Source organism: Oxyura jamaicensis, chromosome 4 (assembly GCF_011077185.1).
Source record: "Oxyura jamaicensis isolate SHBP4307 breed ruddy duck chromosome 4, BPBGC_Ojam_1.0, whole genome shotgun sequence".
In the NCBI taxonomy this organism is placed as follows: Eukaryota; Metazoa; Chordata; class Aves; order Anseriformes; family Anatidae; genus Oxyura; species Oxyura jamaicensis.
In genome coordinates, this window is record NC_048896.1 from 16861317 (window position 1) to 16885545 (window position 24229).

General features: G+C 39.2%; 1 protein-coding gene and 1 long non-coding RNA gene across 10 annotated transcripts in view; one reads left to right on the forward strand and one right to left on the reverse strand.

The window, feature by feature from the left end:
• ATRX (ATRX chromatin remodeler) overlaps positions 1–24229 on the reverse strand; it is an 85405-nt gene that overhangs the window by 2959 nt on the left and 58217 nt on the right. For all 9 annotated transcript variants that reach the window (XM_035325526.1, XM_035325524.1, XM_035325523.1 and 6 more), the window contains 13 exons: positions 23714–23831; positions 19861–19991; positions 19471–19559; positions 19124–19296; positions 16789–16942; positions 16402–16505; positions 14241–14349; positions 13203–13380; positions 11528–11722; positions 3848–3997; positions 2532–2657; positions 1490–1585; positions 814–942 (listed from right to left, as the gene is read on the reverse strand). In XM_035325526.1, coding sequence (XP_035181417.1) covers positions 814–942; positions 1490–1585; positions 2532–2657; positions 3848–3997; positions 11528–11722; positions 13203–13380; positions 14241–14349; positions 16402–16505; positions 16789–16942; positions 19124–19296; positions 19471–19559; positions 19861–19991; positions 23714–23831 — 1752 coding nt within the window. The remainder of the gene's footprint in view (positions 1–813; positions 943–1489; positions 1586–2531; positions 2658–3847; positions 3998–11527; positions 11723–13202; positions 13381–14240; positions 14350–16401; positions 16506–16788; positions 16943–19123; positions 19297–19470; positions 19560–19860; positions 19992–23713; positions 23832–24229) is intronic.
• On the forward strand, positions 214–18345 carry LOC118166548. The gene is made up of 3 exons (XR_004750568.1): positions 214–344; positions 4388–4395; positions 18335–18345. It is a non-coding gene; the product is annotated as an uncharacterized LOC118166548 (long non-coding RNA).

Below are 24229 nucleotides of genomic sequence, written 5' to 3' on the forward strand. Positions count from 1 at the left end.
GGAAAGCAGAGCTGTTAGAAGTGCACGACCCGTCTCAATGCTGCCAGTATCAAGTTCAGAGTTAAAATCAATTTGTTCGGGATAGCACGGCTGAAGGAAAAAGCACTATTGTTATCACCATCACTAATGTGATGGTATTCACAAGCTGATTACTGCAGAAAACATTCAGTAACACCATTTAGGGCTGAGTTCTCTTAATGACTTGCCTATTGTATTGCACGCAACATTTGGGTAAGTTCCTACAGCAAAATGCACTATGCTGTGAAATTACTCCCAAGTATAAATTACAGCGGTTTTTTGTCAGGTACCATTTATCATCCCTTTGAAAGTCCTGCATGCAGATTGTCTGCCTCAGAGAAAGCTCCACCACTTGACTTAAGATGGGCAGCTTTCAGATTTTGCAAAAATCATTCTAAGCTACAAATCGTTAGCAATACTTTCTATGACTTGTGTTTCGTACATTGCTTTCTTAGCACCGGAGTTAGATTTCTCTTCAAACCTCGTGACCTTCAGGCAAACTACTTCAACAGAAATATCCGGTGAGTATCTTTTGAAATGAACTTCTCGTGGAGTCTCCGCCGATGAGGCTGAGCAATCCAATCCAGCATACTGCAGAAGTCCTGATGTTACATCATAGACACCACTACACAATGCCAGCAAATACTCGACCCATGGAAACTCATACTCTGCGAGTACATATTTATACATATCTAAACATACACCTCTGTTTTATAAACACACACATGCGAAGTCCATACTCAATATCCCAGTTCAAACTTGGACAGCTGATCAAGTAATAGTTAGATATTTTACCATCTGTTGTTTAGTAAGGACGTCGTTATAGATGGCTTCTCGGCGCTTAACATCAAGCTCCTGGCTTGCCTGCCTGCTCAGGGCCAGGGCCTGTACTTGGCTCTCTGTGAGTGTTACATTCTCTTTCCACTGAAAAGGAAAAAAATAAAATAAAATCTTGGCATTAGTCGTTTTGACAAAAGCGTACTGGTGACTGAGGTCTTGTGTTATATTCCGAGTTGCATCAGGAGTTAAAAAACAGCCCAGTCTCTGGAAAACGCAGAACTACACTTGCCCCGAATCAGAACTAAGAGTTACCAGTTCTTTAAACTATTCATTGAGGTGACATGCCTCTAGATTATTGGTAACAAGTGGGAAATGCAGTCTGAGATAGATATACAGGGACAAGGAGCAGGCAGTATTTCTCTTTGTGTATGATTGTTACACTTATTTGCAGAAAGCCGTGATTTTCAGTGCATAGCACACAGTCATGGATCTGAAGTGCTAGTCCCACCAGGCTCTACGACATCTATATGCCATGAGGGTTTCTGCAGGCTGCAGTGATACAAGTTAACACACACTGGAAATGACATTAATTAATGACAACTAATTAGCTGAATGACATATATAATGATCATTTCTTCGCCTGCTAATGTTCAGCTGTAGGTCTAATCCTATAACGAACTCTTTTACTCACTATTGTTGAAATGATGTCTTCAAGGGGCTGAATTCTTGCTGCAGTTACATTGTTGGTTGCTTCCACAACTTTCTCTCTTCCTTGATTAATGAGGTCCTGAGAAAACACCAATAAATTAACTATAATGCACAGAACACATTTCTTTGCCAACTGTTTCTAAGTTTTCCTCATCTTTGGCTTATCTGCCTAGAAAATTTACGTCCCTCTCCTCATTTGCACAAGTCAATTTGTGAGTAACAAGACAGACTCGGACTTCCACACAACTGAACTCCAGTTCAGAATAACTGAACAGCACATCCAGAACTGGCAACCTGCATCGGAGACGGTATTTATACAGAAAACCAGTATTTTTGTACCCAAAGGTTTTCAGACCATAACAGCAGCGATGCTTTTCTACTCAGGCAAGTTTTCTGCAATACTGAGTTATGCACCTCAGTAATACCCGAGTAACACAACCTCAACTCATCCTCTGTGCTCCAAGTACTGCGACCTATTTTAGCATGATACTGGCACGTCACCTGTTACTCCACAGGTGTATCCAGTATGGGTCCCCCTGATCTGCATACTTTGCTAGAGATTTTCAATTCTTTCACACAAACTCCTCGCCGGACACTAGCAGGCACCCAAAGACAATCAAATGTCCTTCAACTGCTGCAGTTTACGGGTCGGGACATTAGGAAGAAATGTCAGCAGCTGCTCCAGCTAAGACCTGAGGTAACTGGGAGCGGAGCACACGATCCTCCCTCCCACTCCTTCTCAGACAGAAGGCAATGGAGGCAGAGGCACAAAGCTAGACGTGGTAATTAACGTCTGCAAGGAATGCAGTTCATCTCCCAGAACCCTGAGATACTACACAGAGATCTTGCAGGTTACACACATACAAGTTAGACTTCGATTCACAGATATGTAACTAAGCAAAAAAGTCAGCTATTAAAAATAAGAGACCGTTAGATAAACACCAGAATATTAAAGAACGACACGAACCACCCACGTGTGACAGAATAACACGCATGCTTACAGCAACGCAGACATTCCAACTTACCTCCAGCTGCTGGTTGCTCATTGCTGACAGAGCACCCAGATTGAAAGGAATATACGGGGTCTGAGAGTTGAAATTTGTGGGAAGCATGTTGGTCCCGGTCGGCATGTTGAAACGCATGGTCAAGCCCTTGAAAACACAAAACGCACTTGTCTGAACAACTGCAGGAATTCACGTTCGCTACCAACCCTTGAAGCAGCGCACACGGAGCACTCAGCCCGCAGGGATGAACACGGCCACCGCCCGTGGCACAGCGAGGCTGAGCTATCCCACTGCACTGAGGGGCCTTTCCAAACCCCCGTTCAGAAGGACGTCTTAATCACACGGGAACCTCAACTCCAGTCTTAAATGAATATGGTTGTTGAGCTTAATTATCCGGTAATTACTAAGACAAGAATAGCCAAGGTTTATTATTATATCTGAAGTTATTTAAGATGCGTCTTTTAATTGCAAACCCCATTACTTAATGCTGGATTGTAATCACAATCGAAAGAAGTGGAAGGGATCATTTACTAACAGGAATATAAAGCTCAGCTCCCAAAATGCCTTGTAAGAAAGCCATATAAGTGCGCACTGACATTTATCTTATCTTCCTATTTCTTCTCCTTCACAAAGCCTTCTGCCAACACTCCATTTCATTTGTCATTTGTTCATTCAGGGTTGTCAGTGGCATTGTATATACCCAATTTCTGTCGTTTCAGATTACCGATCAGGTATGAATACCAAACTTAGCCTTTCCAGATTTTTTTTTGATGTCAAATTCCAGTTACACCAAGGTACCAATACTGCTTTTACAGCTTAAAACGACAACCAAACCAAACCAACCCCCCCGGAACCCACGGCTCTATCCAATTTAGTTTTCTTTCTGCCACCTGCTTAAATATGAAATCAACAAGATACAGGAAATAAGGGGGAAAAAGGCAAGACTTAACCCCTTTCTAGCAGATGCATGTTTGTAAGGTCATGGCAAGAAGTTCTGAAATCAATTCTACACCTTTAATGGAACTAGAAATTTCCTCAAGTTGTAAAAGTGAGCTATTAGACAGGACACCAGCTGAGTGTTGTTATGAAATGGAAAATTTCTGCGTGCAGAAGTAAAAAGTTACTTTTAAATTGAATTAATAAAGAAAATACACACAAAAGAAAAGCATCAAGAGCGTAAACAAGACATGGTATCCTCATTTTTCATGAGTTTACCCTGCATATCCATTTCTTGGCCTATGAGATAATGATTTTCCCCAAAACGAACTGAAAAGGTGAACGGTACTTACACGGAAAGGTTATTTTCATATACAGCAAACAGGTACAGATAGCTTTACCTTCTTTTCTGCTTCATATTCTGCCCATGCTGCCTTCCTTTCTTCTTCAGTGAGCTCCTCTTCCTCCTTATGGTCCAGGAGAGAATCATGTTCATGATATCCGACTATGTACTCTTTATTGATCTGAAGCAACTCTGCCAGAATTGTATCCTGTTCAAATGAACAAGGGAGGAGAGAGTAAGAAGTCACTCGGTAGCTCTGTTGTATTTATTTACTCTTTGTGCAGGCCTTACTGCTTTGACCCAATTTTCACGAATAGCAGCTCCGAGCACTTCAGGGAAACAGAATTAAAAAATAATTTAAAAGTAGAATTCTCCTCAGAGGGAGGGTAATGGATTAACAACCTGCTACAGAGATGACAGTCAGATCACTTAATGAACCACAGGAATGCTCTCAGGTTCCTCAACAATAAATGCACTTTAACAACCTAAAAAGAAAGGAATGTGCTAAATGATTTTTCCTTTGCTAGACCGGATACCTGAGAGGACCTGTCAATAATCCGCATCTGTAATCTATAAAGAGCTCTGCTGCTGGCCGCAGAGCACTAAGTGGTACTTTGGTCCATCAGCTGTCTGTCGGTACTCTGCAAGAAAAGGCTGCTTTCTTCAAACTGTCCAGATGCATGTTGAGATAAATAGTCCCCCATCCATTTGGGCTAAAAACGTTCAAATCTCTGCTGTGAGCTGGATTTGATCGGCAGGTGGCAAGTTAGCTTTCTGTATTTCACAACACCCTTACGTTTAACTGCCTTTAAGGTTAAGGAAAATGTTTACAACGTCTGCTGCGAAGGTTTTGTTTACAGACATACTGAAATTGGTAGCTGTATTAACACCAAAAAACCCTGGTGCTGTTTTCCAGTAGGCAGCACTACCAGAACGTCGAATAGTGCCTGGGTGAAGCAGAAAAGCTAGCTGCTACCCAAACCGGCTAGGGGCTACTGCTCTCGACTGGACCACAGATGCCACATTTTGGTAGATCGTTAGTTCAGAAGGGAAACACAAACAGGACATGAATGGGAGAAGCTGGGATTTCGAGGCCGTGTGTTAATAACGGGTTTGCAGTGCCCATTGTCACCGACTCAACATTCCCGTCTCCGCAGCTGTTCAAAGATGACGCCTCTCTGTAGCAAATCAAGGTCATGCTGCAGAGGATCAAGGAGGCTCTGTACAAAGACCACTAAAACCTGCCCCTCCCCGTACCACAGGAGTCACCATTTCAGAAGGAATGACTGAATGCTTTTTTTCTTTTTTGATGCACCTGCAGCACTGATAAGCCCGCCTGAGAAGCCCCGGTACCCCTCAGCATTCCACCTAGGATTAATAACACAAAACCATCGTTCCATTAAACTTCCTCATCCACTCCTGAAACGAATTACGGCGAATGCAGTGAAAGAGATGTCTTTTTGCAGCAGAATTACACACGTATCTACAGACCTAATCAATGTCAAGCCCTTCTCCTGCCAGACCTTTGTACTTTGGGAACTGCACTTGAGAGCCCTGACCAGTGGCTTTGCCACGACAGCTACAGAAAGTTGTTCCTGTGCACGTTTAAAGCTCAGTAAGCAGAAGGTAACCGTAAGTAACATAAGGAACTATGTAAGCCAGTCTTTGTTTTATCCTTCTGTATCAATTAATCTTCCTAAATTTTGACCCATGCTTTCTTCTCCAGCTCAGAGAAAACTTTCAGTGTGAAGACCAGCACGACTCATGGGCACAAGAAACGCGTACCGGGATTTTGGGGTGGTGGGAGAGAAGGACAAGGGAGAGAAAAAAGGGATGCATTAATGGGATACGCAGAAAACATCTAGAGGAAGGGGGCAAAGAAGTCAAGGAGATATTACAAAATTAAGTTAACACAATTACAAAGCACTCTCAACACACTGTAGCCGTACATCAGTGCGTGGAGGGTTCCAGGCCACGCATATGCATTAATTTCCATGGTAACACTACTATTGAAAATAGTACCGAAATGTAATCCACACTCACTTGGCCAACAGCGTCTTCAAAATGTGGTTTAAATTACATCCAACTGCCTGTTTGCTTTTCTTTGTCTAAATTTTATTTTGCATTAAATATGATGGAGCTTGAAAACTGGTATGTGGAAGATACTGCCACGTGATTTATTTAACAGGGACGAAAAATAATAAATTCACCTTATATACAAAAAAGCGCAGCAGATTAACATTCCTTTCATTTGTTTAACTTGTTGATAAGACAACGGTTATTGTTTATAAGCTGTTAGGTGATATCCTGGTGATGAATTAAAAATTTGAAGAGAGATTTTCAAGTTTTTTAATTTTTAAAAAGGATTAACTTGTCATTTAGGTAGAAATTAAATGCTATGGAGAGATAAATGTATTAGAAAGGAAATCTTCCACAAAGGAATCTACGTTATGCTGTTGTTCATAAAGGTGTTGTGTTTTTTTTTCCTCCACCAATTTAAAATTCAATACCAAGGTTAAAAATAAGAACAAATGAAAAGTAAAAGCCAGCAAATTCTTTGGCTTCTGAAATTAAAAGCCTTCCCAAAATTCACAAAAGTGTCCCTTAGTACAAAAATACAATAAAAATCATGTCCTAGGAAGAATGGACAAGGAACAAGGTGCCACGGTGCCAGCTGCGAGGTTCACGAGGGCCCCTCAAGCCCATTTTGTCCTTGTCCAGCTCCTACCTCACCTGCACTGCTGTGAAACACCGCGCTGGCCAGGGCAAGCCGCAGGCATTGCACTGATCACGGCACCCGATTATCAGTGTTTGGGGTAAAAACTTCAGTGATAGCTACGTGATACCAGCTACATGATACCCAATGGAATCCTTCGGGAGCGGAGCGTTAAGGGTCTGAGAACCTGCTTTTAAAAAAACAGGACAGCCTAGTCATCAGAAATCGTGCTGATTTTAAAAAGGACTCAGAATCTATTGTTAAATTCAGGGCAAAGTGAAATGTTAACACCTGAAAAGCAGTCACAATGCCCCAGAGAGAATTTCCTCACTTTACACTATCTTCTTTTACTATTTCTGCAGAGTAGCAATCCAGAGAAAGTTTTTATGCCTCTAGTCTCTATTAGGCAATGAGTCACTACATTTGCATCCAGCTCATGGGCTATGTACAGTAATTAGTTGTAATTATTTCTATACTTGAATACCATGAGTTTGAATCAATGATTACTCAGTCTGAAGACACCTGTTATGCCCTTCAGGCAGAACTTCTAAGGCAGTCATTTCCAGATCTGCAGGGACAGCGGATGAATGAAATGCGCTTTCAAGCAGTGCAATTTAAGACTGATTTACTAATTCAGGTGAATAACATCCACGCTAAAAACACTCTGCTGAAACCAAGTGTTTACATTCTTCAAGACGCAGCAGGACTTTCAGAGGGCTAAGGGCAGAGAAATGGCACTGTGAAGTTACTGTTGTAGTGCTGCGTGCCTTTCCCCCCGAGAGGGGCGTACACTGGCTCTTAGTGCTCCCGGGCAACCTGCAGGTCTTGCTCAGACTGCCGTGTGCGGAAAACTGCTGCTAAAATTAAAACTTGACATGAAACTTTGATAAGCTTCCAGGAAAACCTACCTATTCCATGTTTGCCATGTGGCTTTTCATATAAAATAGCAACATTCAGCATCTTCCCCTCCACCCCCACCTATTAACAACATTTGCTAAGAAAACCCTTCTTTGACTGAAACTTGGGATTATTGCATAAAGGACTTCCCGAGGATGTATTTTGAAAGTCAAGCAGCATTCGTTTCTTCGCTCACATAAAGGCTTTACTTCTTTCTTTTAAAACAATCCACAATGAATTTTCCTATTTTTTTTAATAAGAAATTAATTAAAAATATCATTTCTTACATCAAAGCAGCTGGAAAGCGTGTCAAATCTACAAGTTCCAAGAGCAACCCTAACGCTCAGCTCTGAACCACTCCTCCTCAGCACAGGATTCCTGACTGCTGACCTTCTACAAGGTGGCTTCACTGAAGTCAAGAAGTAAGGTGACTCAGCAGACAACCCGCAGAAAACTTATTTCTCTAGGGTTTTCCACACTGATGCTTAGACAATCAGAGGAAAATAGAAAACATGTCACCTAATTCTTACTTATAATTCCCTCTAAAGAACATGCATTTTGGAATTGAACCCTTCAAAGCATGTCTGCAATTATTTATGCACCCATATTCTGAGGAACCCGTTCTCTCAGATCCTAGCTGTATCTCTACTTGATGATTTTAATACGTTTAGGTATTTTATTGTGCACTTCACACTGATGCTACGGATTACAAAGGTAACCCCCGATCTTGCTGCCTCCACAAGAACGGTATCGGTCCTTGTTCGAGAGACTACGCTTTGGAGATGTAAAAGAGATGCAGAGGCCTGAAGACAAGACAGAAACGTATACATAAAACCTGTAAAAGCGAAACAAAAGCCTTCTTTTAGCCTCAATTCCTACTTCGCTTTGGTGATAATTATAAAGGAGCAGCTCAGTCTTTTTAAGCGAGGAGCAGGCAGCTCAGTGCTGGAAAAGGGTGATCCAGGGGCAGTTGTAGTAGCCTCTGCCTCCAACTGAAAGCTGCAGAGATCAGGCAGGGCATGCTGAACTTACCACAAAAAAGCATCTTAAATAAAGTTTTAAACTCCAGTTGCTGTGAAATTAAGGGCTGTTACAATAAAATGCTTCTGAAAGCATATCAGTCTTTATGATCAACTTTTTTCTCTCCAAACATGCAACAAATGCAGTGTTGAACTCATCAAATCATTAAAAAAAAAAAAAAAAAGTATTATTATAAAGGTAAGTCAAGCATCTCTGCTCTAATTCCACTGAAATAAGGAATAGTGAGCTTTCCGGATGAGTAAGATTACACGATTTTGGTATTTATCCCATCCACTGCCGTGTTTTCTACAGCTGCTATTTGCTTTTTGTTGTTTATGTAGAATTTCTAGAGAATCGGATAGAGCAAAAGCAATAGTTAAATGAAACCAAAGTTAAACAAACGATATTGTAAATAAGGTATGAGCCACCGTCCAGTTAATCAGAACAGGAAATCAAGGAACAAACCGCTGCACTAGCTCACCCCTGTGCAAAGCAAGAACCTGACGGTGGATAAAATGAAAGTAACAGGACCCGATCAGCTGGGAAGACAAACACAGCCAAAATAATAATAATTAAAAATGGGATAGCAAAAACAGTTACGGGGGAAAGAGTTCTGTCTTTACATTTTTTTATAGTAAATATAAGAAACAAACAAAAAGTTCTCTGACATAAATTACTTTGCAACAGTTTACTACCTTGGCACTAGGCACCCAGGCACCCTAAATGTTACTATTTCATTTCTTCTTGGACGAACTACCCAGGAAACATTAATTAGCTTCAGTTGCTGCTCATGCGTATACGATGCCCTTGCAGGACAGATTTTACTCCTGCCCTCAGCCCACCTGGTCCAATCCCGAACCACAAGTAGTACTTTGTGCAGTGACAGCTACCGATGTTATTAGCACTCCTGAGACACATCTTTCCCCACTAACAATTTAACATCACTTCACCACAAGCAGCCCAAAGACACGTGAAAGCACTGGCTACCACGCGTGCTACAGGCAGCGCTGCTCCCAGCCACCAGAAGTTCCGTTACTTCCTACGGCACCTCCACACCTCGCCTCCCACCTCCCCAATTCAGCAGGAGCTGAGGGAGCTCAGCATCCCACAGGATTCTTCCTCACTATCGCCAACCCAAGCCTAAGTCAGGGACACAAAGAAAGGGAAAAGATTACTTAGGGGCTAACTGCTAGCCTTCCACGTTCTGTGGAATCAGCATCAGGAATACAAAACCCTGCTTCCAACAAATAAACGCAGAAACTGCTGAAATCAGATGCATCTACCTGATGACTTAGAGCTCCTTCAGCCATCAAACTGAAAACAAAACAGATTAGAAGTGTGCACGGAGATGCACATCTTAATAATAATCCTGTTCAATACCATTTGCTAAAGCTGTGAAAAAGAACCACACAGAGCCCTTACACGCAGATCTGCTTTACTTCTAGGCAGGGACGTGGTTAAAGCTTTGTGGTTCATGTAAGTGAAGCTGAATACGTGTTGATGGCCAAATGGAATTAAGTAAGTACCATTAATTAAACTGAAAACTAAAGGAACATGTTTCAGGAGGCAAAAAAATGAATTTGTAAATTTACAAAAGAGCAAAAATCGAATCTGTTGTCTACAATTTACTGCTTACACTGTGAAACACTGTAAGAAAAAGAGCTTAGATCCAGTCATTACAGCTTGTTTTCAAAGGGTTTAAATGCATGTGTAACAGCGACTAACACTTTATAGGGCTACCGCTTCCTAAATCCCCCCGACAGCTGCATGGACACTGTAGGTGGTCAAATAAACTCCATTTCAGAGAAAGGTCTAAATATTAAGAATGCCAATGTGATGCTTAACCGCAATTTATTACATTACCGTGGTCTACAGACAGTTTTGAATGAAAAGCATAGCATTTTTCCTTGAAAATTAATACATGTACAAACTAGGAAACCTCCTTCTCCACACCCAGACAGTGTCTAATGACCTCAAGATAATAGCTCAGAGATGTAATCAGGTAATTAGCTACGAGCCATTCGTTTACTCGTTACTGTTTACTAGCTATTCACCTGGTAAGCAAAAGACAACTGCACACGTTATTCATCGATTAGCCTTCAGCAGGCCGCATTACAACACCTAACACAAAGAATGTAAAACAGCTGAAGTACAAACCTTAGACTAACCTTAAATATAAACTGACTTGGAAAAAAGAAAGTAAAATAAGCCATCTGATCATTCTTTCCCCTGAACTTCACAGCCAGGCAGGAATAAAAGTTACAGTTTATACTTTCAAATTAAAGTCATAAATTTTTAGGTTCTCCAGGAAGTGCACAGGATACTGAGACATTACTAAGTAGCAACAATGAACCACTACTACCTGTCACAGCCACTACAAATAGATTAAGGCAAGCCTCAGTGAAAACAAACTACTGTGATCTTAGAAGTCACTACTTCTTATTTCCCCAGAGCACAGAACGTCAGCGCTCGCACCATGTCCAGTAAATGACCGTCTGCAAAAGGAACAAAAACGTCACTGGTCTCTGCTAGTACTGACAGCACTAAAAGCACATGAAAACCCTTAGCTTGTCCAATTTTTCTCCACTTAAACAATAAATATCTCTTTCCCTATCTCTATTGTATTTCTATTAACAATCCCTACAATAAGAGACAAATAAAGAACTTTAAACAAAAAAAAAGGTTTGGCAAAAGAGATCGTGGATTAATTTGACTCAAAGTCTTACCCAGGGAAATGAAAACAGACCCCGTAGCACAGCATCTCCTGAGAGTTTTGTTATCACTAACTGAGGTAATGCTAGGTGTCACCAGCACCCACTTACGCATTCATCTTGGCTTCCCAGGTTCTGTTTGTTCTAACTTAAAAACTCTGCCGTTAAACTGAAGATCTTTTTCTTATACTGTCAGTTAGATTGAAGGGCATTAGAGCATCCATGATATTGATTACACAGTTTATTGTGTTATCTGCAATTTACCACATTTCAAAGTAAAAAATACTGATGTGAAAACACAACACCTCTCCTCGCAAGACTGAATACTCCACGTCCTTCAAAAGACTTAAGTTTTTTTAGAGAACACAATTCCCAGTGATCTGCATCAACTTACTTTAGGCAGCATCGGTGTATCTCTCTTCTTTTTCTTTTCTGAATTAGGGTCATCCAGCAAGTCTGGCTCAAAGGTATACAGCTCTGTGAGCTCGTTCATCGTGAAGTGACGTTCAACTTGCTGTTGGTCAACAACCCGGAAAGACAGCGACTGCTTTGTTACCTGACGATCATAGATCTTATCTTCCATCGTTCCCTAGAAAACACAGTTAGTCACTTTTATACAAACAGCGACCTTCTGTTACATAGGAAATAACTAACAGATACAGAAGAGCAAGAACAGCAACAAAACAGTGCTCGATTTCCCTTATTTCTTTGCTCCTTATCTACAAAGTAGCCGGAAAACAATGAAGTAACCTGGAAATACTTCGCTGTTTGCTGAAGGGGAACAAACAAACAAAAGAACAAAACCCTCCTGGAAATGAATAAAAAGCAGCGTGCACTGTGTAGGCAGATGTCATCTAGTTGTCGACTCAGTGTAAGAAACGTATGTTATCGGTAGTGGCCTGAAGAGATCAGGTTTTGCTTTATTTCCCAAAGTACAATTATGACAAAAATGTCCATTTCCACAGCATGTACCTTTTTTGTACATTTGTACATCTTGCTGCTTTAGGCAGCCCATAAAAAAGGAAAACAGATACCAAGTCCCTGGGGTGGGAAGGACAGGGCAAGGGAAGCAGTCACGTCTAATTCATCACAGCTGGGTATGAACAAGCTAGATCTTTGATGGAAAAAAGGAAAATTACGTATTTTTAAAAAAGATGACAACTACAAAAAGTACAAGAACAGCACAGCTTGTTCTAAACACTGCAACTTAAAAAGGATACCAACAGTTCAAAAGTGCATGTAGAGAAAAACAGACTGAAGCCTGAAGAAAAAAAATCCATGTCTGACAGTGACACGTTACAAAAAGTGAGCTATTTAAGTTGGCAAGTGAATAATGATCTGATCACGAGTTAATTACTGTTACTGAGGAAAAAAAAGTCTTCAGTTTGTCCTGTGAAAGCCTCAGAACTAGGAGATGAAGCAAGACACTACCTGTCAGAAGTAATGGCATTATTACTTCCAAAGAGGATAGATCGGTGACCGTCGGAATCATTACAGAGCTTTAGGCTGTGATACAGGTTTTCAAATCATGACTGCATGCCTTTTTGTAGAAAAAAAATAATCTTTAGCTACCAGAATCTTCATTCCATTTGGATTTTCATGGACCCAGAGACCAGTTTTAAGGGGTCTGTAGAAGTCAGCCACATTCAGCAAGGCTACTGACAAATGACAGCCATCCTCTACATGGTCTATACAATGCAGAATTTTCTGTAATGTACCAATTAAAGCAGTAACCACTATTCCGAGTCCAAATGTGTGAATCCCTGCTAGAATGCCAGGATTTGTGAAACACAAAATGCCAGATGAAGCGGGCTTAACAGCAAATAATTTCAGTGTGGGCTTTTTATTATTATTATTATTAATTATTATTTTGCAATTTATTTCTTTTACCACCATTTCCTTCAAGAGTTTTTTCAGTGATTTTGGGACAAATGCTGCTACCAGATTAAGGCTGGAAGATGACTGGATCAGTGCGGACCACTACGGACCTCAGCAGAAGTCCCAATAGCTCCAGTTTACAAATTTGACTGCAGAACCAGAATATCACAAAAAAAATGACAGAAACTTACCTGAGCCAAAAACCTGTACACAAACACAGGTTTGTTCTGCCCAAAGCGGTAAACCCTGAAAATACTCTGGATATCATACGATGGGTTCCAAGAAGCATCAAAGATGATTACTCTATTAGCAGCCACAAGATTAATTCCAAGGGAGCCTGCTTTAGTGGAGATAATAAACAAGCGGCCTCTGGAACAGAGAAAAGTTGCAATTTTTTAATATTTTTGAAACATATTAAATATATATTTTTATATATTGAAACATGTCAACTGAGAGACTAGTATGGTTAGTATGTTATTAGAATTACCAATATGTCTGTTTATATAGAAATGCTTTTTCCTTCTTCTACAAAAAGATCTATTTACTGTTGTGCTAGTGGAATAATATTTGGAAAACAATCGGAACAGTACCAAAATGTAGGTATTACGCTTTTATAAAATGCACCTAGCAGACTTATAAATGGTGAAGAAAGGGTATTTAGAATACTAAAAGCATATTTTATCACTTTTCATCTTCATGGTTGAACTGACTTAGACTAGTGAAGTACAGCCATGCCAGGTTAAAAGCCAACTTTGCTACCAAGCAGCATTTGCCGGCTGTAGCAGCACTGGCAGATAACCTGCGAGACCTCTCTGACCCTAGGCATGGAAACAGCTGGAGGATTCCAAAGGCAAAACGGATAGAAATCCCAAGTCTATTTATTCTTAGTTCCTTCTCTAACGTGGAAGAACCATTTCAGCTGAAATTAAAAATCAAACTGAACTGCAAGGATAGAACAAAAGACACAGCTCATCTCAGCACAGAAAGAAGCTCCAGCCTCAAATAAATAGTAATATGCAATTGAGCCACAAGCATCGATATAAAATATACACACTGAGGAGTGGGGACAAACAAGCACTTGCTTAGATCTACTGTATGAAGCAGTTCTGTACTTGGCAGCGTTGTGATGCTTTATTCGCACAACATTAACAGAATAAACTAATACAAGTAACAAAGAAACATGGAACAAATGAGGGAAAATCAAACACGTCTATCAGGAGAGATCTCACCTCACATTAGTTTCATCATTAAATTCTTCAGCCCACTTCTTTCTTGACTGAGCTGTAGTTGAGCCGTCTAAGCGATAGTAATCAATGTTTCTGAACCATTTTCCTTCACCTAAAAATGTTAAGAGTCAAATGGTTAAAATGCTTATTATGTAAGTAACCAGACTGATAATGCTGGATATAAACGACTCAAAATAGTACAAAAGCAAACAAGGAACATAAAATATGCTCCTCTGACAAGTTAGAACAGTGGGAGAAGACTACAGATTATTCAAGACAGAAAATCCAGGATAGAAAACATTTTTGAAGAATTCAGGGGCTTTCCACAGGCATGCCTTCAGATTATATGGCGAGGATTGCATAAGAAAATATAAAACGTAGTATAAGAGAATATAATGTCAGCTGCATTTGTAAGAATAATGCTCCTCCAACCCTAAACCAATTCTGCCTAAAACGATTCAAGAAGTAGACTAAATGTCAATAGCACTTTACCTTGACAAAAGCATCCAACGTCTATCACTATCCTTTATGTTCTTAAGAGTTTAATCTTGTAAAAATTAAGAACTGTTACTAAATGAAAGTCCTTAAAGAGCTTTATAAAGACAGGAACTTCAAGGTGTGAAGTTATGATCAAGCTATGTTTCAAGGTTAAAATTTAGGTGAAGTCTTTGAGAAGACCTTGGCTTTTTTGGATGGTTCCTCTGATTTCTCACCAATCCTATTTCTATATCCACATTTGTATAGAGATGTCTTAACTTGGAGGTAAGGTTCCTGTTAAAAAGTAACTACATCTAATCCTCAAGTATTATACTACTAGTTACTTTTCTAATTGATCTCCATAATTTCGTATTTTTAATTAGCATAAACAAAAGTCTCTCCCATACAAATAGCATCCGTAAGTAAATACTCAAAAGGAGATTTCAAAAGTCAAGGTCTAATCATTTTGGAACTGAATTCAGAACAGCTGGTTGAGCTTAAATATACTGTGACTTATGGCTATTTCTTGCCAGATGAAAAAAATTATGAAGGAGATTTTTATCTCCTGAATTCAGAAGTAGCCTTTCATTTTTTTGACTCTCAAGGTACATATCCACAAAATGAAGCCCACTGTGCCATCTATTATAAAAAAAATGCCATTTTTAGGAGACAACATTGCTTAACACAGTCGATTATGAGAAATGGATTTTTGAGTCGTGCCTGGAATATATATATAAACACACACATATATAGAATACAGTCTAATTGCTTACTGAAAGACCTATTAAAACCAGAAAAAGGCCTTAAAAGGCCTTAGCTCAGACTAAAGGTAGAAACTTGAAAAAAAAAGACAGCTTGTAATATTTGAAGATAAATATTCAGAAGCTAAGGAAAGCAGCACGTGGGAACAATAAATCAGAGAGGTACTGGAGATCTTTGTCTAACTACAGTGTTGATACCACTAAACCACATTTCTCTTATGCAACTGTTCAACATGTTTATGCTTAGAAATAAGATATTTGAAAGGATTGATAGATTCAAAGAAATTCTTCAATCCACACACACTGACACTGAAACTTCACATAAGAACAAACTGCATCATCAAGAGCTCTGGGAGGATCACACACAGGAAACAAAAGAAACATCCCACACAGAGGACGTGTCTCGCTGGTGAGAAATTCCTCGCCATCCAAGCATCACTAGGATAATAATTAATTCAGTACAGTGCTCTCTTTACAGAACCCATAAAACAATCTGCTGCAGTATACATAAAGCCTAAATTCACATTTTGTGTTCAACATCAAGACACACCACTTTCAAATAGTGTAATTGTCCTTCATTATCTCTCTCCCAGTAGGAAGCATCAGAATTTGCCATGCATGAGCATACAACATCACTTCTGTACAGAATTTAATAAAATGCCTTCTCTCAATTTTGGATGATGAACATTTAATCTGCTTAGGCTACATTAAGCACAGATGATACAGAATGAAATCAGAAGCAAGAGTCCATAACGGGATAGCACAGACTTCCTGCGGCGTAGAACAGAAGTCCTGCCAGCTTCGGGAATGGCAGAGAGCACACAAAGCTTCTCATGCAAACAATTATTTTAACTCCATTCCCTTCAGACCAAATAGAGACTTGTAAGAGAGTTCTTAGCTTTATAACTATCCAAGCTGACACTCACCTTTATAAATAGAAGCCTTATCTTTGTCAGTTTTCTCCCTGTTGGCCAGCTCCAGAAAATCTTCTATCAAATCCAGTGATATTAGGGATTGGCTAAATACTAGGCTGAAAACAGAACCACAAAACCACAACATTAACCTCTGAGGTTACTTTAAATATTGTACTGGTTTACTTTTCTCCCCTTTTCGCTCTGATAAAACCTTTGAAATGAACAACCCACCTAGATACAGCAAAGGGCTTTGGTGGAGTACGTGTATGGGAGAACTCTGATAAAAAGAGCTCACATTCGCTTCAAAAACCTGAACTACACCATTATAAAAACTGAATGAAGAGCACTAAGAGTGATGTATTTGTGGGATTGCTAAAAATGCTTCTAAACCTGACTTACACTTTGTCCCCAAGCTCCTCTGCCATTCGAAGGATTTCGAAGAGAAGCACCATTTTCCCAGAATGTTCCAACACTTCAGCATCTGCATCAGTGACGAAATCTTTGTACCAGTCCGGAGCTGGGCTACCAGGATTTGAAGACGACGTAGCTTTACCTATAAAAAACACAAAGATTCGGAGATAAAGAAATTGTGTCCATTTAAATGCTTTGAAATGTCTTTCTGTTGCAGAACGTTTACACAAATAGTTCTACTATCCGCAGCTTTTCCCTGTAATTATCAACAGCTTTGTTTCCAACAAATACGCGTCTTTGAAAACTCATTCACGTTCCAGCAATTAAAAAGAAGCTTTTCACAAAGTGATTTTGAATCTGAAACAAACATCTGAAATTCCTGGAAAGAGAATGGTCTGTTGGGTTACACCTAGGTCATCCAGCAAGATGAACTCTCAGAAGAAAGCTTTCAAATGCTACATGCAATACTGGTTTTCAAGACAAAACATAAACCATCTCCTCTTTTGTTATGCTCAGATTCAGAATCTTTTTCCTAATCTAATTTAGGAGACAACATTAGTATATGCGGGGGGAAAAATAGTAACTTTTTCCCCCCCCTTTTTTATTAATTTACAATTGAAGAAAGAAGATTCCACCAGCATATTCTGCCTTTCTGCAAAGTTCTTTTGGAAAGTTTCTTGCCTGCTCATCTGCTAACACACCACTACAATAACAACAGCTGCAGAACACAGACATGGAAACAATCCCATTTTTAACATGTCACCATCTTAGAAATTAAATTATCTTTTTGTTGTTGTTAATTTGACTCCTAGAAATATAAAATACCAGAACTATAAAATACAGTTTCTCACTGAAAACTGCGCCAAAATAACTAGCAAAACCATGTCCTTCTGAGTTTAAATCACCACTCGAGAGTGTACGACCCCAACCACGCTGATCTTTACTGATACTTGCATTATGCCTACTCTGAGACAGAGCTGAATTCAACCAGAAAAAGCTTATATTCAGCACTGTACTCAGAACCAGAACGGCAGACAAGAACCATGAACTATCTTTCTTTGCATTACTTAATTTCTTTTTATGACGTTGCAGTTTAACCTTCATTGCATTAGAGTGATAAAAATGGATTGGATTTATTGGTGCTATGTTTTTTCACATAAAATCTTGCATCTTACCGACATCTTTACTTACACAGGAGAAAACTGTTCTATCTCATGAATAATTTGAAACGCTTACATTTGAAGACTATGCACAGCAAATCAGTTGTGACACACCAATACATTTCAGGTGCAAGATAGAACCGATCTTGACAAAATTCACAGTCGAGCCCTCTTTCACACAGGCTTTTAAAGAATGTATTTTTCAATACCAGACCGCACAACGAACAAGTTAAAAGATTTAGTCTGATGTGACATAGGAAAATCTTATGCACACCACCTATTTCTATCCTCACCCCTAAGCTTCGCAGAAAGGCCTTCAACAGCTGAAATGAAATACCAAGTTTCCCCCCAAACCTCATCTGGTACAGCATCAGATGTCTGCTTAGAAATTCGCTACCTACATTAAACTGAACAAGGTTGCATGAGAGAGATGTCAAAATTTCAGTGCTCCACAGACAGAAACTCATGCTTCCTGTAATGCTAGTAATGAATTTAATACACTTAATCTGTACGTGTACGTATTTTATGCACACACACTCGTTCTCTCCCCCTCACACATTTTTGATATCTTTCCTGTAGGAGTAGGGGACAAAAAATAAATTCTCTTGATACATCTGTATTACATGATAAATGATAGTGCCAGAAAAATAGCTTTATGATGCTAGATACAATTTTAGAAGTAGATTATTAAAGGGAAAATAAAAGAAAATGAAATGTATAGATATACATCGCTTGAATAACAAGTCTTTAAAAAAGGTTTCTTATGCCTCTGCATTATACCTGCTTGCTTAGTTATTTATTTCAAATTCCAGGTGCAACAAAACAGGGCATACATATCTATTAATCATTCCATTCACCTTTCAGCAACATATTAAAATACAGATGAAAAGCATCATAGTTCTCTGTTAACCTTACACCATTTTGTACTTATGAATTAAAAAAAAAAAAATCTGTTCAGCTTCTCTGTCACAAGACCCCTCACTTCTAAATTGATGCCCTTTATTTTTCCTGTAGGAGATTATTAGGAACAGCAGGAGCTGTGAGCATAGAAGCACTTCGCAGATTGAAGAAATTTGTCACTTTGCAACCAAGCAGAACTCTCAAAACACATTTTCCAAATTTCAAGCTGCATCATATTTGATCTACTTATATACTATACTCACCTTCATCTGATTTTGTAACAGACGGAGGATTGTTTACAAGTTCTTCTGCATTTCCTTCTCCACCTCCACGAGATCTTGAATTCCACACTTTTATGACTTCTACATCATTATCACTGCCACTCCCACTTGAGCTACACTCTTTCTTCATTTTTTTCCCCTTGGATTTTTTTTTCCTATGAAGATAACACCATACATCCCATTATTAGTTTTTAAGATCATATTGCCAGAGGATATATTCTAACAGATATATATATACATATATATAAAACCATTTACTTTATAGAAATCACTTAAGTTCTATTAGGGAAAGAAATCCAACAACAAAGAACAAATAAAAGCTCAATTACTTTGCATAATCATCAGAGCTTAAACTCATTGAAGTTTCATCAGAATCTGAAGCTATGAAGTCATCCAGACTGTCTTCATCAAAATAGCCCTCAAAAGAGAAAAAAAAAAACAGAAATTTTATTAATTATGCTCATCCAGAAGCTCTTATTAAACCTCTAGCCATCTGCTTATTCTTCATTTGAAGAATGTTAAGTTCTACAACAGCATGGCCTTTCAAAATGTTTTAAGAGTGACAACATATCCAGAAACTAAAAACATGACAAAAGCAGCAGCACGATTGTCCCACAGCAACAAAGGTTTCCATTAGTTTGATGAAATTTTACCTAGCATTTAGCATAGCTTGTTTGAGAAATTTCCCAATAGAGAGTATTTTGATACATCTAATTTACCTTATTTTCTTTGCTAATATAGTCCAGCTGCAAACACCAGGGGTGAGTCCAGATTCTGCTCAACATCTGGAAATCCTGGAATAGTTTAGCTCCAGCTTTGCCTCGTCCACCTTCGTTGCCACTACCTACACCTGATAATAAAGTCCAGGTATGAGAATGAAACCTTGCAGTAAGTTAGCCACATAACATTCCCCCTTTGAACCATCTGGTAGTGAAGTACTGAGTGTTCTTTCCAGATGCACATCATATTGTAACGTCTGTTGTAAAAGAGATCAGATTACTCGGTCACAGGCATTTTTCTCCTAGTTAAAAGTTGTCAAAATTAGATTTTCCCCTTTTACTTGACAATAAGAAACACAATTTCATTTTTGCATAAAAGCACATTTCTTCCCAGTATAGGAAAGAATCCAAATCCTCTCTAAAGGAGTCATGTCTGTGCATTTAACTGTAAAATCAGCTCTTAAAGAACAGCCCAAGCTACAAAACAAAATAAAATTTGCACTCAATTTTCAATGAATTTGACTTATTCTTTTAAGCTACTTTTTTTTAAAACTTGCAACTCTGCATTAATTTGCTACAATAAAAAATGTAAAAATGCCCAGCCTATTTGCATTGTTCCAGCACAAATTAGAGCAAAGTAAAAAACTGTGCAGAGTTGACCATTTGTTGTAGTCTCAATGACTCATTAAACAGTACAATAACTTTAGGTTCTTGAAATTGATTGGCTTTCATATGCGTTGTATCCATAATTTAAGGTATGTATACCTAGCAGAAAATAGTATTCGCTGCATCAAAATTATGAAATGTTTATGAAATGTTACGGCGAGGCAGGCATAAAGCTTGTTCAGTGCATTTGTTCAACAGGTTAAGACAAACAGATGTATACAGAGCACAAGTAATCAACAAAGCGAGTTCTTGCTAAGTTTTAATCATAAAGCACAGCTTTAGATCTAACTTGTACCCCCCTATGATGCTGGGAAATTCATTTATAAGGAAGACAAATTCTTAGGTTCAACTTGGCTGAACTTGAGCTAATAGGACAGAGAAATGTCCTCAGTTAACAGCTGCTACAGCCTTGTTAATTCTCTGTATTACAGAAGCGTTCATATGTGATGTGTTCATATATCATTACAGAAGTGTTCCTATACAAACATGTTCATTATATGAATTAAAAAATGACAACCTTAGAATATTGCGTCTGAAATGTGTATTTTGGTATATGCCTCTGTTAAAGGGCACAAGAAAACAACTTGAAACATCTGCAGAGAAGCAGCAACTTCCCTTCTATATTCGTCTTCAGCAGCAAGACTCACTTGGCATTTAATGAAAATCAGAGAGCACGTTTTCCTCAGTGGAACTCTTTAAATACAAAGGTAATCCAAGGAACTGATGCAGGCATCAGTAACCATTGCAGAGATTTCCTCTGAAGACCTGGGCCACGGTTAGCTTGCACAGCTTTTCTCTCTGGAAGAGGCAGCTCTTCCTGCCTTCCCCTCTCGTTTTCCTCTCTCTCATGCTGTCTCTGGCCCTAAGTACCAGATGATCCGATTGAGCTCACCACAGTGGCAGGACACTAACCCCAGAAGAAGAGAGGGAAAGTAAACGATGCTTTCTACTAGCTCAGGGTGTTGAAGCAGCTCACCAAGTAACCGATGAAACTGTGCAACCCGGTGTGACAGCTGCAGATTTCAGCTCAAATAATTGTGTTGAGCCCTCTCAGCTTGGACAGCTTAAACTACCTGTTAGGCAGTGTGCCTTCTTAGTTACACACACAAGCCAATAGTAAGTTAATTGTTCCAACAACAGAACAAACGTGAAGCTCATTATATGAGGCTTTTCCCCTGAGGAAATCTTTCCCTTAGCTTTACGGGACACCAGAATAGAGGTTACTTCCTCTTATCGGCTGCCTGCTTTATTAAAAAAGGAAGCTCTGAAAGCCAGTGTCTGCAAAGATTTCTGCATCAAGTAAAGCAGTTGTAAACACACAGCACTAGCTCTTGTTAATCAATGATCCATAAAAGATTTACTTCACCATCTAAAAGCACAGCAGGCCAACAAAATCAGGGTTGTAGAGTCTGAAACTGCAAAACCAGTCCCGCTTTGTATTAGAAATAGGCCAAAGGAAACCTACAGAACTATTGGAACTCTTGAAAGTTACAGGACACCATGAAGAGCTAGGACGATTTAACCTAAAGCATTTGGATGCATGCTTGTAGAGTAAATAACTAATGCTTATCATTTGAGGCCACTTGCTTTTGGAAGGCATTTAGAATGATGAAGGACATGGAAGGCAAGCAAGCAGCGCTTCAGCACATTTCTGTCAAGAGTCAATGCAGCAATACGGGACTGACTGCAAAGAAGAGCTCATTCGGTGTGAGCACCGCATAGAAGTTTGGGCTTGCCTGTGTACGGTTTTGAAGTGCTATTAATCTAAGAAGATTTTACTTCCTTTTTTAAAAAAAATATATTTAAGCAAGACTTTTTACTCCCTTCGAATGAAACGCTAAAAGGAGCGATCTGCATGTAGATGTGCAATTATTACTGGAGATTGTCAGTGGAAGTGAAATTGCTTCCACTGGTCCTTTAAAACTCTACTTCTGTAACTTACACCAAATGAAGGCATCACACGACGCAGGTGTAGAAAGGAAATCTAGCTGGCAGTTTGGCTCGGTGATAGAAACCACACTAACCAGAATCTGAAGTAATTAAGACAACGCAGTGAACTTCATACTGCTGTAAATCACAGCTTGATTTGAGATGCAATTAATCTCTGTAATTAAATTTGGGAGAGTAACCAGAATAGAAAAATACAGTTTAAAAATTCTTGCAGCCGCAACAGGCGGGCATTAAGGCAGGTGGCTTAACAGGTGCAAAAAAAATATAGAGAAAAAAGGATACTCATAGTACTAAACTGGCACAACAGTCTACCTAATACATTTTGTAGCAACTGCAGGAAGGGAATATATGTTTCAAGGTTTAACAAAAGCCTGTCAGAGCACCTTAAACATGACAATGTAATTCAATGCACAATCATTCAGGCAATTTTTCTGTGTGGTATATAAAGAAACCAGACTGTTCCAGACGCTGCTGCTGAGGAATCTGCCTGCACAATGCCCAGCGGTACAGAAAAGCTCATTTAAGAGTTCCTTGAGATTGTCACTGTCCTGTGTGGCACTACCATATAGAAGTGTTGACATTTTGACACCTTGATACACTAAAATTACAAGCTGCAGTTTTCTCTCTCATGTTAAGTGACCAGCAGAGTAGCCCACCGTCGTACATTTTTTCCCCCTCGTAGAGCTTGCTTTTACAGTTAACCAAGTTTACATTAATTGGAAAGAAGGGAGAATGGTCACTGTGAAAACCAGACTTGAGGGGTTTAGAGAACAACAGAAGAGACAGTTCCACAAAAGAGCCAGTTTTGACAAATAACAATTTCAGCTGTAACAATTAAAAAAGAAATTGCAAGGCGTGGCAGTGTGCTTACAGCAGTGCAGCTCAATTTTAATTTCTCTCCCTCCAATCTTAATGCAAATACTTTGTTTCTTACTTGAATAAAATATTAAATAAATTACATTTTATGTCTAGGAAAGGAAAAAAAGAAAGAGATGAACCACGACCTGAAGGAGGACTGCTGTTGAGACACATATATTACTATTCCATCCAAGAATATTTATGCACAACCAAACATTTTGCTGTAATTCAAGTCTTAGAGCTAAGGTCAACCTTATAGGAAGCAAAAAATATGCCTCTAGGCCTGATTTTATATATCTAACAACCCTTCCAACCATAGCAAAAGCCCCTTAGTAAATAACCATTAATCTCGTTACCTGAGACAACGGTAGGCACGTACCTGTCAAATGATCCAAGTAGTATTGGTAGAGTTTGCACTGAATAGGTGTCATTCTAACTTCTAGAACATACTCATATTTTGGTGGGAGGAACTTTGTTAACGCTGTGTAATCTTTCCTCTGTAATTTTAAAGGCAAGATTTTAGTCATTATAAACATGAAAATGACTACTGAGAGCTTAAGAATTTCAGGCATCTCCAATGGTGAGGCACCACGCATAAATTACAATGATTCACATCCCCTCCTACCACAAGGAAGAATACATAATAAATAAATACATAAATCCCTGTACAGGCGCTGTAAGGCCCACCTTACATAATAAATGCAGCTGTCTAGTTACAAGATGGCCCATCACCCCCCATGCCCCATTTCTAAGTCCTCGCAAAGTTGACCGCAAAACAAAATTTACTCATTTTCATCTTTTCTACTATTACACTAGACTCTGTATCTCTCCACCTGCACTTTCATCCGAACAGCACAGGGTGCATTGATCCTGACCGAGACACTGCTCAGGAGCT